Source organism: Erythrolamprus reginae, chromosome 5 (assembly GCF_031021105.1).
Source record: "Erythrolamprus reginae isolate rEryReg1 chromosome 5, rEryReg1.hap1, whole genome shotgun sequence".
Taxonomy (NCBI): Eukaryota; Metazoa; Chordata; class Lepidosauria; order Squamata; family Dipsadidae; genus Erythrolamprus; species Erythrolamprus reginae.
Genome location: NC_091954.1, coordinates 45,462,665 through 45,478,138, shown reverse-complemented (window position 1 = coordinate 45,478,138; position 15,474 = coordinate 45,462,665). Strand labels below are relative to the sequence as shown.

The window sequence follows — 15,474 nt, the reverse complement described above, 5'->3', positions numbered from 1 at the left end:
ATACAACGATAATCTGTTGGGAACCATATTGCAAGCAAATGGTGAATAAGAGTAAAAAAAAACAATTCATAGAACAGGATGCTGGTGGAAAAGACAAACTGAATTTGCTTGAGTTAATAATAATAGCTTGCTTGCAAAGGATTTTTGAAATTAAGATAGCCACATTAAATTAGGCAGTGAAGGGCTACAAAAATACACAAAATAGAATTTTATGTATTTTTTACAACCACACTGTGGGAGCGGCTTATGCAGGATGCCCTGCATTTTCTTTCAATATCTTTCAGTGCAAATTGGGTTTCTGGGGTGGAGCTCCATTTTTGGGTCCGTCCCCCCCCCCCCGTCCAGGCAGTAGCCCACCCTTGAAATTAGGCCAAATATTACATATATTCTTCCTTCTGTATCCTTTAGTCACATTTCAAATTGAAAGCAAGCAAATTAAGGTTGATACCTGTGTTCAGTTTAGATTTTGTTGCAGTTTTGAAGCAATTCAACAAATTTTGTTGCAGTTTTGAAGCAATTCAACAAATTTTACAACAGATAGCCTGTTAGAGTCCAGTAGAGTTAAAATTTGAGAACCAATAGCAGCAATATAATTCAGACAAAGCAATAATCCTATTCTAGTCAAACTTCAATCGAGTCCATATCTGTATCAGTAATCAAGTTTCAAAGACAAGGCATTAGCATCTCTGTTTTTTTTGCCAAGGAATGGACATGAAATAAAATATAAAGCATGTGACTGTCACAGCAAATTCCAGCTGTGTACTGCACTCTGTTTAGCCACTAAAAAGAGAAAATTCCCAATCTTCTCCCCCAGATACCCAGCACCCATTGACTCTGATTTCTGGGGTCCTGCTACTTAAAGCACCATATAGATTTCCATATAGATCAGGGGTGTCAAACTCACATCATCACAGAAGCAGCATATGATGAATTGAAATTTCCCCCCCTTCACTTAACTGGGTTTGAGGGTGGCCAGCACATGAGGCTGGGGGGATAGGAGTTTGACAGCCCTGATATAGATATTCCTGCATTCTATTCTATTTTATATATTTATGTATTTATTGGATTTTCCCTCTTACCTCTGGGTCTTTACATTGCTATGGTGGATAGGACCTTGATTCAGAGTATAAAAGAATAAAGACAAAATTTTACTTTAGGTTGTGAATTAACTGTCTTGATTCTGCTCTAATATATGCTACCACTCAGTTTTCTTAGATGGAACATCCATAGTTCTGGAATATAACAACAGATAGAGTTAAAAACCATTGGCCCTCCCCCTTTTAAAAAAAACTAAAATCATGCTTGTCAATTCTATTTGGAGCTCAGACAAGAGACAAAGGTATCTAGCAAGAAGGATAGAGAAGAAAACAATAGCTTGGATAGAGCTGTATTTATAGTGATCTATTTTCTTTTCTATTGTCATTTGATCCATTCAGGACTTGAGCTCCTGATGACTCATTTGGGAATGTATTAGAATTAATGAAGGAAAGATAAAACGGTGCCATTGTAAGTTAATATAAATAGAGAAGATGTGGAAACTTTGCTCTATCACTGGGTTTATTCACAAAGACAGAACTGTTACTTTTAGACATCATCTGATTTGATCAAATAATAAAACAAAACAGCATGTTATTTCTTTAAAATAAAGGAACCTAGTTCCCCAAATTTCTGTAGCTTTTTCTTTCAAATGCGGTTCCACGTATGTGGTCAATATGTTCTGCTGTTGCTGTCATAACTTTTAATTCTGTTATATGACAGAAAGAAGTTACTATCAGTCTTGGAAAAAAATTGTTTTTCTCTCTTCCTAACTGCCACAGTTTTCAGCCTGGGAGGTTTTTTGTTGTTGTTGGAGTAGTAGAAACTTAGTCATAACAAAATTCTTTACTCAATTAAATGCCTGCACCTGCATAGAGGCTGTATCCAGTTGAATTGAAGATTTGATTGGATCTTATAGGTGTGAAGCAGAGTTGTGAACTTTCAACTGGGGGGGGGGTGTAAATCCTGGAAGCTTTCAGGTTCAGGTTTCCCCAGATGTGCCAACATGCCATCTCTAATAAATTGGAACTTTAAGAAACTTCTAGTCTCTGGGTTTTATTTCATTGGGGGTATTTTCTGGAACTCTGACAGTTGCAGCTGTTTGAGGATTCTTCTTGCTAGTCAGAGAGATACTAGATACTGGTTTCCTGAAAGACCTTTTACCTTTTCCTTGAACTAGGTCCAAGTTAGGTCAAAAGCAAAACAGAACAGAAATGTAGAAGTGATGAATATCTCTAATAAATGGAAGTATTATTTAAAGAACGAATTTTGCAATGAATTTTGAATATGGCAGAATTCTATAGCAGACTGATTAAACCAGTGGTTCCCAATCCTTTTTTAGCCATGCCCCACCTAAGCATCTCTAAAACCCTGAGGCCACCCCCCTCACCCCCCCCATGACATATAATTCTTATTATTCAAAAAGTGAACTACTCACATGGAAGAAGCCTAAAAGCCCATTAAAAGGTTCCAATTGCCCCCATTAAAAATCAAATTGTCCCCCTGTGGGGCATGGCCCCCACATTGAGGACCAGGGGATTAAACTATAAACTGAATTTGATTTTAAACCACATATTTGTATAAATCTTTATTGTTTCTCTATTGTAAAATGTTGGAATAAAGCTGAATTAAAATTTTTATTTGGCACCTTCAGGTCACCAAATAGTATTAATCTCTAGAGGTTTTTGCTAATATTTTTCAGAAATTGTTTGCTTTTGCCTCCTTCCTAGGGCTGAGGGAAAGTGACTAGCTCAAGGTCAACCCGCTGTCTTCAAGCCTAAAACTGGACTAGGACTCATGGCCTCCCTGTTTCTGAACTGATGCTTTAACTACTACATCAAACTGGTTCTTGATATAAAGTTATCAATTATAATAATACCTATAGAAATTCAAGGCTTTGCCCTTCAGATGTCAGTTCTAATAGTCTCTATTACATCATATTTATCTTTTCCTCATACCTCATGATACTATGTAAGTCAATGACCCTCACATGGCTGTAACTCCATACGTTATCTTGAAATACTATAGAAGACTGTTCAGTTTATCTTAAAGCAGAAGAAACGATCACATTAAAATAAAATCCCATCCTTGGGTGCAGTGTCCAAAGGTCTCTCTCGTTCCTTCTTCTTAGAATACTTTGCCCGCTGGTAGAAAACAATGATGATAACAGTTGTAGCATTGAAGGCAATTATAAGAAGCATGATCCAGTATGAATATCCATATGAATTGCTTTGTTCAGAGTCTTTGGAAACTTTGCAATGTTGGCTGGCCAGCTGAGTAGACAGTTTGTTTACTTCTACATCCACTGCAAACAATATTAGGCTTAAAAGACAGCAGATACCTAAAAGGAAAAAGAAAAGATTGCTGATATTGTACATTTCTCTGTGGTCCTTAAATGTAAAACATGCTGATTCAGTCAATTGCTTTCAGAATGGATTGACATACATAGTACGAGTCATCCATGTGGAGTTATATTTCTGCATACAAAATATTATAAAACAGCATGTGTCAGGTGATAATTTTTATCACCCAGTCCACACCCCAGCCATTACACTGTGATCATCATCTTCTTTTAATGACCCCATAATCCCGTGAGGGATGGAGACTGTGCAACTGAATGGAGCTAGCAGACTGTATTATTGACCGGATGTCCTTCCTATCACCAATATGGAGTTTTGTTCAGCACATATATTCTCAGAGTCCCCAGAGAGAGAAATAGCTGACTTTACCCAGGATCGAACCCACAGCCTTGCCTCCTATTGTAAGGCAAGAGCAATAATTTTATTGTCCCTCCTTCTCTAGTACCTTAGTATAATCCTTAATTACTTTTAAAATAGGAAATAATTAAATAGTATGTTTTTACCCATAAATGCTTTAATCATTTTAATCATTATCTAGAACTGAACTTTTATAGCAATTAAATAGCTACTTGCCTAAACTGTTATCATACTGAACCTTGTGGGTTAAATACAAAACATTAAAATGTTACGGTGTTTCTCAACAAATAATGCTGTCTATTATTTGTCCTTTTTGTGACTATTCAAATAATGTGATTTAATCAATTGAAAGAGTCCAAACACCTATTTGAAAACTTATCTTGGTCCATGAGCCACTCCCACCCAGGCACATGATCATCAAGCCACACCTACAAAATAAGCCATGCCCACAACATGCCAGTAAAACTTTGGTAGTCCATCACTGGGAGACAGTTTCACCACATAGGTCACCACACCATTCCACACTGTGATGCTTTTGAACAATGGATTTTGTTGTTCATATTGAAAGACCTGGGTTGTGATAGAATTTTGCATGGAATTTTGCATTGGCCATTTATATATTTGGTAATAAAATCTTCTCCTTTGCACAAATTATTTCAGTCCTTTTTTAAAAAGCAGGAATCTCTTGGGACAAATTCAGTATTAGAAATTGAGTTATTTTAGTAGCAGGATCATAAGAAGAACAAAGTACATCAAAGGAAACCTGATGTAAGTCTAAAAGAAGACTCAAGGGTTGTAGCTCCAGGGAAATGACTGAATGAGTTCATTTTACAGTATAACATTTCACTACTTTTGATGTACAGTATATAAAAACAGTTTTTGTCTGCAAGTGTATTTCTATATTTTGTCTCTAAGCAATGTTTTTCTCTATTGCAATTTCACTCTTCAGGCTGCTCTCCAAAGAACTAAGGAAACCTCGTATTTTTTTCTTATGTTTCAAGGAGACAAAATAGACATGATATGAAAGATTAATGATCAGATGGTCTAAGATTTTTAACTTTTAAGGAACTTTGGGCTCAGATCTTTATAGGATTGGCAGTGTGGGTGAATGGCATTTCTTCTGTGTCATTTCCATGATCTGGGTGATGGAAGGAGCTAGTGGGCCTTTTGTTATACATACATATGTATAAAACATATATGGTATATAGCAAAGTTACCAGTAGATTTGAGAGAGAATAAGGACTTTAGTTTAGAAATACAGAAAGCAAGGAAAGACTTAATTCCCCTCTTCTTCCTTCCAGCAGCCTTACTTGCTTGCTCATTCATTCATTCATTCATTGGATTTCTATGTTGCTCCTCTCCGAAGACTTGGGGCGTCTTACAAGATATACCTATTTAATTATTATTTGTCCCCGATAGGATTTAAATTCCAAAAATAAGAACCCAAAGAATGAAAACTCATCTATTTCTTGCTATGAGTAAAAGACACAAGAAAGTAGTGATACCAACCTTCATGTTTAAGATATCATAAATCAGAGAAAGAACAAACCAACTGTAATGATACAAATATTTCTTAAATTGCTTCTATTCTGATCCATGCTGGCTTGACTATAAGCTGACATTAAAAATGAAAATCCTTTCCTGCCTGGAGGCACTTTGGCAAAAGCTTGTAAACACTATTAAATTAAATTTATACTTATAAGATTAACGCATCAAAGGGGTTCTCCCCTGCCCTCAGATAGCTTGTAGGTGTTGGGGGGCTTTTTGAAAGCTGAATATTTGAAAGAAGTCTAACTCAGATGTGAAAATTCGTGAAATTTGCTCTATTTGAAAAAATGAATAAATAATGCAAGCGGCAAAAGTAGTTGCTTGGGAAAAAAACAGCATTAAAAAAAACCTTTCTGCCAGGTGTCAAAGCAACACATTTTGGTTTACAAGGTGAAAGCAATACTGAATGAGATATTGTAACAGCCTCAGTAAAAAAAATAATGAAGTCTAAAATGTAGTAGAGGTAAGCTAAAGCAGAATGAAAGCATTCTAACCAAGATAGAAAGAAACACCTGTACTGTCATAGGAAAGGAATGTGTATTTTCTGATGATTGTTTTCAAAGAGAGCTAAAGATCATTAGATCCAGAAAGAGTTAAACTAGTATTATTCTTTGAGCTGCTTTATTAAATAATGTCAGTAAACATATCTTTGGACTGTGAGTAATAATTATTACACCGATATTATTAATCTACATAGTCACTTCTGAACACTATATATATGACCACAGACATGCATATAAGTACAGGTTTATATGGAACTTTTCTAATAATTTTGTATAGGCACACAATGGGTCACTTTTAAGCCAGTTATTATGATGTTTGTTAATATTGAATGTAATTTGGATTAAATAATAATAATAATAATAATAATAATAATAATAATAATAATAATAATAATTTATTAGATTTGTATGCCACCACTCTCCGCAGACTTTATTATAAATAATAAAGTAATTCCGGAAGAGAGTTTAAGATGTAAATTGGCATATATGAAACTTGATTACAAATGAATTAGTCTTTTTGTTAGAAATATAATCCATAAAATGTTAACATTATGACAGCTCACAGAATTAGAATTGGACCAGAACCAGATTGGACACAGATTGTTGGGGGCAATATGCTGATTCTCTAAACTGCTTACAGAGGACTGTAAAAGCATTATGAAGTGGTATATAATAGCTATTGCTATTGTTAAATGAAATTAACCAGAGATTAAATCTGTTTGGACTTCCAGTTCATTCATTTAGTAGAATTTAATTGAGTACTGATAAATAGCAAGATGGTTGCCTTTGGGGTTTTTTCCCCATTCTGAATTGCAATTGTTTGGTGTCCCAATGTTAGTGTATTAGCTTATCAATTATTTGAAAACATATCTGCTCAAATGTATATTACTTACAAGACACAGAATTCCAGGTATAAACTCCAATAGGTCCCAAAAATGTTTGGTATGGGTTGCTGATGGCATTGTAACAGGTAAATCCAGAACTAAGGAAGGAACTCAGCATAGTAACAACCAGCAGAAATATAATTACGCCATGGAAAATTTTCAACTTATCATTTTCTAGAGTACCTGAAACTGAAACATAATTATTCACAATTAGTATGACAAGATGCAGAGATAATATAAGTAATATTGATATAGACATATGTCACAAGAACCTGCTATCATCTTTTCTAACCAGCAAAACATTTAAAAGTATTAGTTTCCATCAAGTGCAGCCCTTGATGCAACTCCTCCACAGAAATCTGGTAGCCAGTTTTCCAACCACCCATTTCTATGGAGGGGTTTTTTGGCCATATATTAACATCACTCTCTCTACAAAAGCAGCCTCCAACCTTTTTTGGCATCATGTACTGGTTTGTTGGCAGAGTTTTTCCATGGAGCTGATAGGGCATGGTTTCACATGCCGTCCGCATCCTATGAATGGAGCTTTGCTTATTTGTGTGGCCCAGGTGCTGGCGTACCATGGCCAGGTGGTGGTCCACAGACTGGGGGTTGGGGACCCTGTTCTATGTCCACATGAATTAATTAACTTCTGTAAAGGTAATAAAAAAAAGTAAAAATGTAGAATTAAAGAAACAATCGATGATTGTGATAACTCCTTACAGATATGACCATGCATGTTGAATACTCTTGTTCCTAATGGATACTGTCCAGATAAAATGAAACTGACACATTGATTAAATTAGGAAGGACCTTTGATCAGCTCAGCTCCACTGCACATGTGCAAGTGCCTCCTGCCAGCCAGCTGATTTTATTTATTTATTTATTTTTATTTATTTATTTTATCCAATACACAATACATATTGAAGAGAATAGACATGTAGTAATATATATATAAAGAAAATGATAGAAGAAAAGATATAAAAATAGAGCAGAAGATATATGAAAGGAAGAAAAAATAAAAGAGATAAGGAGAGACAATTGGACAGGGGACGGAAGGCACACTAGTGCAGTTATGCACGCCCCTTACTGACCTCTTAGGAACCTGGAGAGGTCAATCGTGGATAGTCTAAGGGGAAAATGTTGGGGGGTTAGGGGTTGACACTACTGAGTCCGGTAATGAGTTCCACGCTTCAACAACTAGATTGCTGAAGTTATATTTTTTACAGCCAAGTTTGGAGCGGTTAATATTAAGTTTGAATCTGTTGCATGCTCTTGTGTTGTTGCGATTGAAGCTGAAGTAGTCATTGACAGGTAGAACGTTGCAGTATATAATCTTGTGGGCAATACTTAGATTGTGTTTTAGGCATTGTAGATCTAAGCTTTCTAGGCCCAGGATTGTTAGTCTACTTTCGTAGGGTATTCTGTTTCGAGTGAAGGAGTAAAGGGCTTTTTTGGTGAAGTATCTTTGGACATTTTCAAGAGTGTTTATGTCCGAGATGTGGTATGGGTCTCAGACACATGAACTGTATTCAAGGATGGGTCTGGCAAAAGTTTTGTAGGCTCTGGTGAGTAGTGTGAGATTGCCATAAGCTGCATAGGATCAGGTTAACAACTCTAGAAGCCTTTTTGGTGATATTGTTGCAATAGCTTTGGCACTTAGGTCATTTGATATTAGTATTCCAAGGTCTTTTACTGACTGGGGGTTGGCTGTGAGATTTTGTTTATTCAGTTTATATATGAGGTTCGGGTTCTTTTTGCCAATGTGGAGGGTGGAGCATTTGCTGGTTGATATTTGAAGTTGCCAGGTGTTAGACCAATCTGAGACAAAGTCAAGGTCTTTTTAGAGAGTAGATGTGTTGTACGTGGTGTTGAAAAGTTTTACATCATTGGTGAAAAGAACACAATTGCTTGAGATATGATCGCAAAGGTCGTTGATGTAGAGAATGAATAGAGTTGGTCCTAGTACGCTGCCTTAGGGAATGCCACTTTTAACAGGGACGGGGGTGGAAATGGCGCTTCCAATTTTAACAACTTGTTGCCTGTTTGACAGGAATGCAGTAATCCAGCTGTGGAAGAATCCCGAGGTGCCATAGGATTTGAGTTTTAAGAGTAGTTTGTCCTGGACCACTTGCATCAATGGATTTTCCTTGATCTAGGTGGGTAGTCCATATGTTTTTGCAGTGAAGTAGTTGAAGGTTGCAGGATAATTTCTTTCTGAATCCAAATTGTTTGTTTGAGAGTAGGTTATTAGATTCTAAGTAAAGGGTGATAGATTGATTTATAATTGATTCCATGACTTTACATGAGACGCAGCATAGCAAAATTGGTCTGTAGTTGTCAACGAGAGAAGGGTCTCCTTTTTTGAAGATGGGGATGACTACTGCTTTTGACCATAACTTGGGGAGTGTGCTGGCCCTGAAGGAATTTTGAAAGATAATGCTTAGTGGTTCGGCTATAGCAGAAGAAAGTTTTTTTTAGGAAGTATGCATAAAAACCATCTGGTCCGACTGATAGAGAAGGTTTGAAGTCTAGGATTACTTTTTCAACGTGGTTTATAGTGAAGTCTACTTGGGTTAGGTCATTGAGAGGGTTTGAGGTGCGATTTGTGAAGATGGGGGATGAGCCATTACTGTTAACGAAGACAGAGCCAAATAAAGAGTTGAAGATGTTAGCCTTGGATGGATGATCATGGTATTCTTTGTTGTTGTGTCCAACCAGAGGTGGAATAGGTCTAGAGTCTTTGAGTTTGTTGTTGACAAAGTTGTAGAAGGCTCAGGACAAGGTTCATGATCACTGGGTTAGATCCTTGCCATGCATTCATTTTTCTTGGCTCTGAATAACATTAAGACTTCCATGAAATTTGGAATCATTCTTAGCAGTCTTAGGAACGTTCTTCTCTTCCTCTCTTTTATTACTCACTGTATTGTCAAAAAACTCCTCATAAAAGTCTTTGATTTTATTTCTTAATATTTCCAATTTCTACTAGTAGTAGAAACTGCTCATTGTTTCTATTATTAGAATTGCTTTATAAGTCTTTTATTTTCTGATGTTTGTAAACTTACTTTATAGATACAAGGTGCTGCTGTACATCTCTCCTCTAATATGCAACCTCACTGGCTCTTTTTCCTTTTAATAAATTCCATGGGAGCAGTTAACCTCATAATAATTTCCCCTGGAATTTATCTATAGAGTGGAAGAGCAATGAAGTTGCAATCTGCTGGAGAGATTATTGCATGATGAAAGGCATATCACCTAGTTTCAACCATCTCCTAATATCAAAGTAAGCTTAAGAACAAGGCATTTGCTTCCCATTAAAATTTCACTAGTATATTTTTCTTTTCTGGGAAAAAAAATAGAAGCCATTTGTTTTCTGACAAACAAAAGGAAACTAGGACATTTTGGCACAGCACTAATAATTTGATGTAGTGGTTTAATATTTCAAAGATGTGATTGTATTTTATGCCACAATTCTTTGCCAAAACCTTGTGTTTTAACAAAACAGAACAAAAGACAAAAATATATTATTATATGCATGTTTAAAATAAAAACAGAAGGTATGATTATTTCTGCTCAAATGTATCAATTCAAACATAATGCCGCAAAATAATTAGGCATTTTCTTAAATTGTCTATTGTTCACATCATGACAAGTTTATCTTGAGAGTAGGCCATCTGTATGGGTGCACAAAAATGTCTGCAAAGGGGTTTGATTTCTTTATAAGAATGTCAAATATTTATGCTTGCTTAAAATTGGCTAAATGTTGGCAACATATTTTAAATCAAACTAAACTGAACAAAATTGTTAATCTCCTTTGATGTATGGCCAAACATTTCAAACATAATGGGTTGGGGATTTATTTAAGAATAAAACATTTTTAATATTGGGAGATGAGGAATAACTTATGAAGTGTAGCATCCCATTCTAGGATTCTTCTGGAAAGCCTACAGTCATTTATTACAGAACATAAATCACAAATGGCAGCCTAATAAGTGTCTGCTAGTTTAATTGTGTGTCGTGTTTTCCACATTTAGAATGCAAACTGTAAGAGAAGAGATCAAATTTATTGTTTAGTCAAGGAAGGCTCATGAGAAATCTGGAGGATAATATCAGATGCCTTACTTGTGGTAAGGCTACTAATTAACTGACCTTTTAATATTCAAGTAAATTGCTCTGCCAACAAATTTCAAGCTAGAAATGCTGTGCACCACTGTAGAATTCATATTATAGGACTTTGCGTATTTAGTTCTCTTGCTAGTTTCCACCAAGAAAGGCAGAAGATTCAATTTCAATTGTATTATGGTACATAATAAAATATATTTTGTTTATATTTTAGATTAATTGAATGATAGAACAAATGTTCGATAACCGCTGATGCCATATATTGATATATAAAAAAAAGAACTGTGTGGCTAACAGTTCAATGGGGAGGTAGAGGGAATTAGGGGCAATTCTGTATATTATATTTTGGAATCTAAGTACAACAACTATACAAATAATAATTATATTGTGGAATGGTACAATATGTACAACACCATATGCCTGCTCTTTTTAATCTTTGTATTATAATAAAAATTTATTTAAAAAAATAAAAATAAAATATATTTTGTACTCTCAGAAAATATGAACAATAATTTATGTTCTGATAAGGGGCGGGCACAATGAAGGACTAGCAAAAATTTCACTACTACACTGTGGGTGTGGCTTATGCAGGACACTCTGAATTTTCTTTCAACATCTTTCAGTGCAAATTGGGTGCTCTGGGGTGGAGCTCCATTTTCGCTACCCCACTGCATTCCCCACCATCTGCGCAGTAGCCCACTCCTGGGCGGGCACTTATTATCTTTCTACCAGTGCGCTGCATGTGTATTGCCATGTTTCCCATGTGTGCACGCTTGCTATGTGTGCACACACAATCACATTCTCTCATGTGATTTTGCTTTCTGAGCATGCGCAGAACCAAAATCTTACAAGGGGATGGTCGCGTGTGTGAAATTGGTTATTTTTTGATTCCACACATGCGGAAAAAATCAGAAAAAAAGATGGCACGTGCGATGGCCTGACAAAGATGGTACCAGAGCCATTGCACACAAATTACACAATCAGAGGGCTGCTACTGGAATACCAGAGTGGACCATACCAGTAAGAACCCAGCCCTGGTTCAGATGTAATAATTATTCTTATTGAGTAGGTTCAGCAGAGCCCTCCACTCCAGTAGGGAGAAGCAGCTTAATTTAATCTAATGCACAGCTTTTAATAATGGTAGTCATATATTATGCATGGAAAAGTGGAGGAAGAAGCTGTCAGGTATTTGGAGAAGTCCAGAAACCAAAACCATGAAAATTAGCACAACCAATATTGGGTTCCTTCTGGTACGGACCACTCTATAGCTCCAGTAGGGAAAATGGAGCTGGCCCGTACCGGAAGGAACCCAATATTGGTTGTGCTAATTTTCATGGGTTTGGTTGCTGGACTTCTGACCAGTAGGTGGAGGCTGACCAGTGGATGGACGCCCATGCCCACGTGAGATTTGGAACAGAAAGTGAAATCTCATGCACGGATGCTCGCACTCATGAGATTTCGCTGATTTTTGAGAATTTTTTACTTCCACATGTAGCTGGAAATCGCCAAAATCTCATTCACGAGAGCATCCACACAAGAGATTTTTCTTCCTGCAAATGCACAAAAGCCAAATCTTGCATGGGTGTGCGCACACGCCCACCAGTCATCTGGAGCTGTGTGCACAACCACACCGGAAGCAGCGGTAACAAGGAACCCTTGCCTGAGCACAACCTCTGGTGCAAATTACAATAATAGAATCTTAAATTCTTCCCCTCTCTTGCTTTTATTTTCTAGAGAACGAGGAAGGGTTCCTTCTAAGATGCTTTATCCAGCTCCATTCCTTTTGTGGGCTGAGATATCTTGTATGATTATTGTCTTGGCTATGGCACCTCTTCCTAAGGTTGTTCTCACAGGAGGGAAAACAGTAATGACTATAATGGCCTTTCTCCTATTGTCTTAGCAACTATTAGCTTTGAGTCTGGAGGCTCTAGTAATAATGTGGTTGGTACTGACACCACACTGACTACTTTAAAAAAAACTTTATTGAATATAAAGAATAAAACAGAAAAACAATAACAATACAAACAAAACAATAAAGGAAAAATCAATACAATTTCTATAGTGTAATGTAAATGGTAAATATCATAAAAAAGAGTACTAAGGAAACAATTTAAAGCATTTCCACTACATGTTCTGTCGGGCTCTCTGGTAGACTCCTCCCAAAAATCCACAGGTACAAATTTCAGACACCCACACCTTTGAAAATTCAAAACAATGTTCTTTATAATGAAAATTCACTTAAACTAAGCCCTCCTTTGGTATAGCAAAGAGCACTTGTCTCCATACAAACTGGTAATTTGTACAAGTCCCTTATCAGTTCTGTGATACTTAGCTTGCAGCTGTGAGGCAATTCACAGTCCTTCTTTCACAAAGTGAAACACACTTTGCTCTGGTTTAGTTTCAAAGTGGGGGAAAATCAGCACACAAAGGTCAAAGTCAGCAAAGCAGGCACGAAACACAATGATCAGATAATCCTCTACAATGGCCAAACCCACAGGCTGCTATTTATAGCAGCCTCACTAATTACCACAGCCCCACCCAACCACAGATGGCCTCATTTTCTTTGATAATAATCTCTCAGTTGTTGTTGCCTATTCATCGCTCTCCGCATGCATGGCTGTATCATTAACTCTTGTTCTGAATCCAAGGAGGAGGTAGATAATTGATCTCCTTCTGAGCTGTCTGCCACACTCTCCTCCTCCCTGTCACTCATGTCTTCTTGGTCAGAGGAGCCTTCATCAGCAGATTCTACCGGGGGGAAAACAGGCCTGCGGCATGTGGATGTCTCCCCCACATCCACAGTCCTTGGGGCAGGAGCTAGGCCAGAGCTAACCACTACATAGAGTTTGTTCATGGTAATTTAATCCATATATAAGTAAACGAATAATATGTATTATTGTGTCTTATAAATACAATTTCTATTTTCTCTGTGAGTGAATCCTATATAATCAATAATCATCAAAATCTGAGATGGTAAGGTGGGGACCACTGGTCCACTTGACATGAATGACTCTTTTTTTGTATTTTTTTGAAGTATTTTGGTTTAATATAAGGTTCTCTAATTATTCCTAATAAGTATATTTCTGGTTGGTCTTAATTCTATGTCACATTGTGTCATTTCCTTAACCATGTCTTAATTTTTATCCAGTATTTTTGTTCCATTGGGTATAACCACCACAAGTAGTAGTATGCCCCAAATTCTTCTTTACATTTCCAACATTGTGGATCTATGTTGGAGTAAATTTTAGAAAGTCTGGCGGGGGGGGGGATGCCATTGGTAAAAGATCTTATATAAGATCTTTTATAAGATCTTATATAAGATCTTGTAGAAAAACGATAATGTTATTATTTATTTATTTATTTATTTATCAAAACATTTATTATTATTATTATTTATTTCTCCTGGCTTTTACTTTTGTGTAATTGTTTCCTTGTCTCATGTATTCCTAGTCTGCTTCTCCTGCTGCTACTCCTATTGGATTGCTGGAAATATGGAATTATTTGATTTATTATTGGTAGTTTCATCTATTAAGATTTTAAAATACCACCAGTCCAAACAATGCTATTGCTACTTTGCATTTTACTGAATGCTACAGATTAATTATAGAGGGCTTAGTGAAATACATCTTTGTAATTAGCTGAAAAATTATAACAATACACATTATATATAAGACATTTGTTCACATTATTATTTTTACTGTTATTGATATAGCTAGTAACATTACCAGGTTTTTAAACTTGACTTGTAAGAAGTTTTTTATAGCTTATTTATTGTACAACAATTTCCTCCTGAATGAAGGACTCTATACTCTATATAAATGCTTTACAGTATTGTATAAACAATGAATTCTTGGCTGAAAGTTTACTAGCTACTACCAACAATAGGCAGGAGGGAGACAGTGGAGAGACAGAGAGAGATATAGAGAGACACAGAGAGAGAGAGGACAGAGATGAGAGACAGAGAGAGAGGAGAGAGATGTTGATCAATGACAAGCATTATTGTCTTTACTTATTATTTACCTTGAAAACTGGTGAGAGGTGAACCAATTCCAGGGGTTACATCTGAGCAAACTCCTTGGAAAAGTCCATATGTGATTAGCTTCACATTGGGATTTTCTTTCTGACTGGTAATTTCACTTGACACCCAGTTTTTAGTTGCAAGCACAATGCAAACACTAACAAAAGAGCACAGGCTGGTGAAAAAAGCAGAGGTAAACATCAAGGTCTTTCGCTTGGATGGCATTGCGTTAGAAAGAGAATAAACCTTTCCTAAACTATAATAAGCTTTTCCACCAACGCGGAATACTGCAATTCTTTCACTGAGGATCCCAGTCTATGAAGGTTTTGCCACCCTTCCTGAAAAATGAGAGCACATTTGCCTACACCATAAACTTTGTACTAACAACAACAGTAATAAAGAAATAAAGTAGCTGAACTTTGGTCTGCAGTGAGAACATTACCATGGTGACAATAATAATACTCAGTTCATGACATGCTGAGACTTTCAAAATGAAGCCTCAAAGTTAAACTTTATATCCATAAGGTGAATGATGTAACTATTATTTATAGTGTCACCTGGAATGCATGATATTTTTACAATTTTGGGGGGTGGGAGAGTGGCTTTAAAACACACATGGCAAGATTAAGAACTACTTCATTTTGGAAGAT

The 15,474-nt window shown here is 36.4% G+C and overlaps 1 protein-coding gene across 1 annotated transcript; it reads right to left on the bottom strand.

The window, feature by feature from the left end:
• Positions 1 to 1,539: 1,539 nt before the first annotated feature.
• Positions 1,540 to 15,232, bottom strand: CLRN3 (clarin 3). Its single transcript, XM_070753988.1, has 3 exons — positions 14,827 to 15,232; positions 6,697 to 6,876; positions 1,540 to 3,376 (listed from the first exon to the last, which is right to left on the bottom strand). The coding sequence occupies exons 1-3, from the start codon at positions 15,047 to 15,049 to the stop codon at positions 3,105 to 3,107; spliced, it is 675 nt and encodes a 224-aa protein (XP_070610089.1). The 5' UTR covers positions 15,050 to 15,232; the 3' UTR covers positions 1,540 to 3,104.
• Between the last annotated feature and the right edge of the window lie 242 nt (positions 15,233 to 15,474).

Excerpts from the sequence above, each read along its gene's own strand:
- CLRN3 (XM_070753988.1), bottom strand. The coding sequence starts at position 15,049 with ATGCCATCCAAGCGAAAGACCTTGATGTTTACCTCTGCTTTTTTCACC. Across the intron at positions 6,877-14,826 it reads ACCTCTCACCAGTTTTCAAG|TTTCAGGTACTCTAGAAAAT; the intron begins GTAAATAATAAG and ends ATTATGTTTCAG. Across the intron at positions 3,377-6,696 it reads TACCTGGAATTCTGTGTCTT|GTATCTGCTGTCTTTTAAGC; the intron begins GTAAGTAATATA and ends TTTTCCTTTTAG.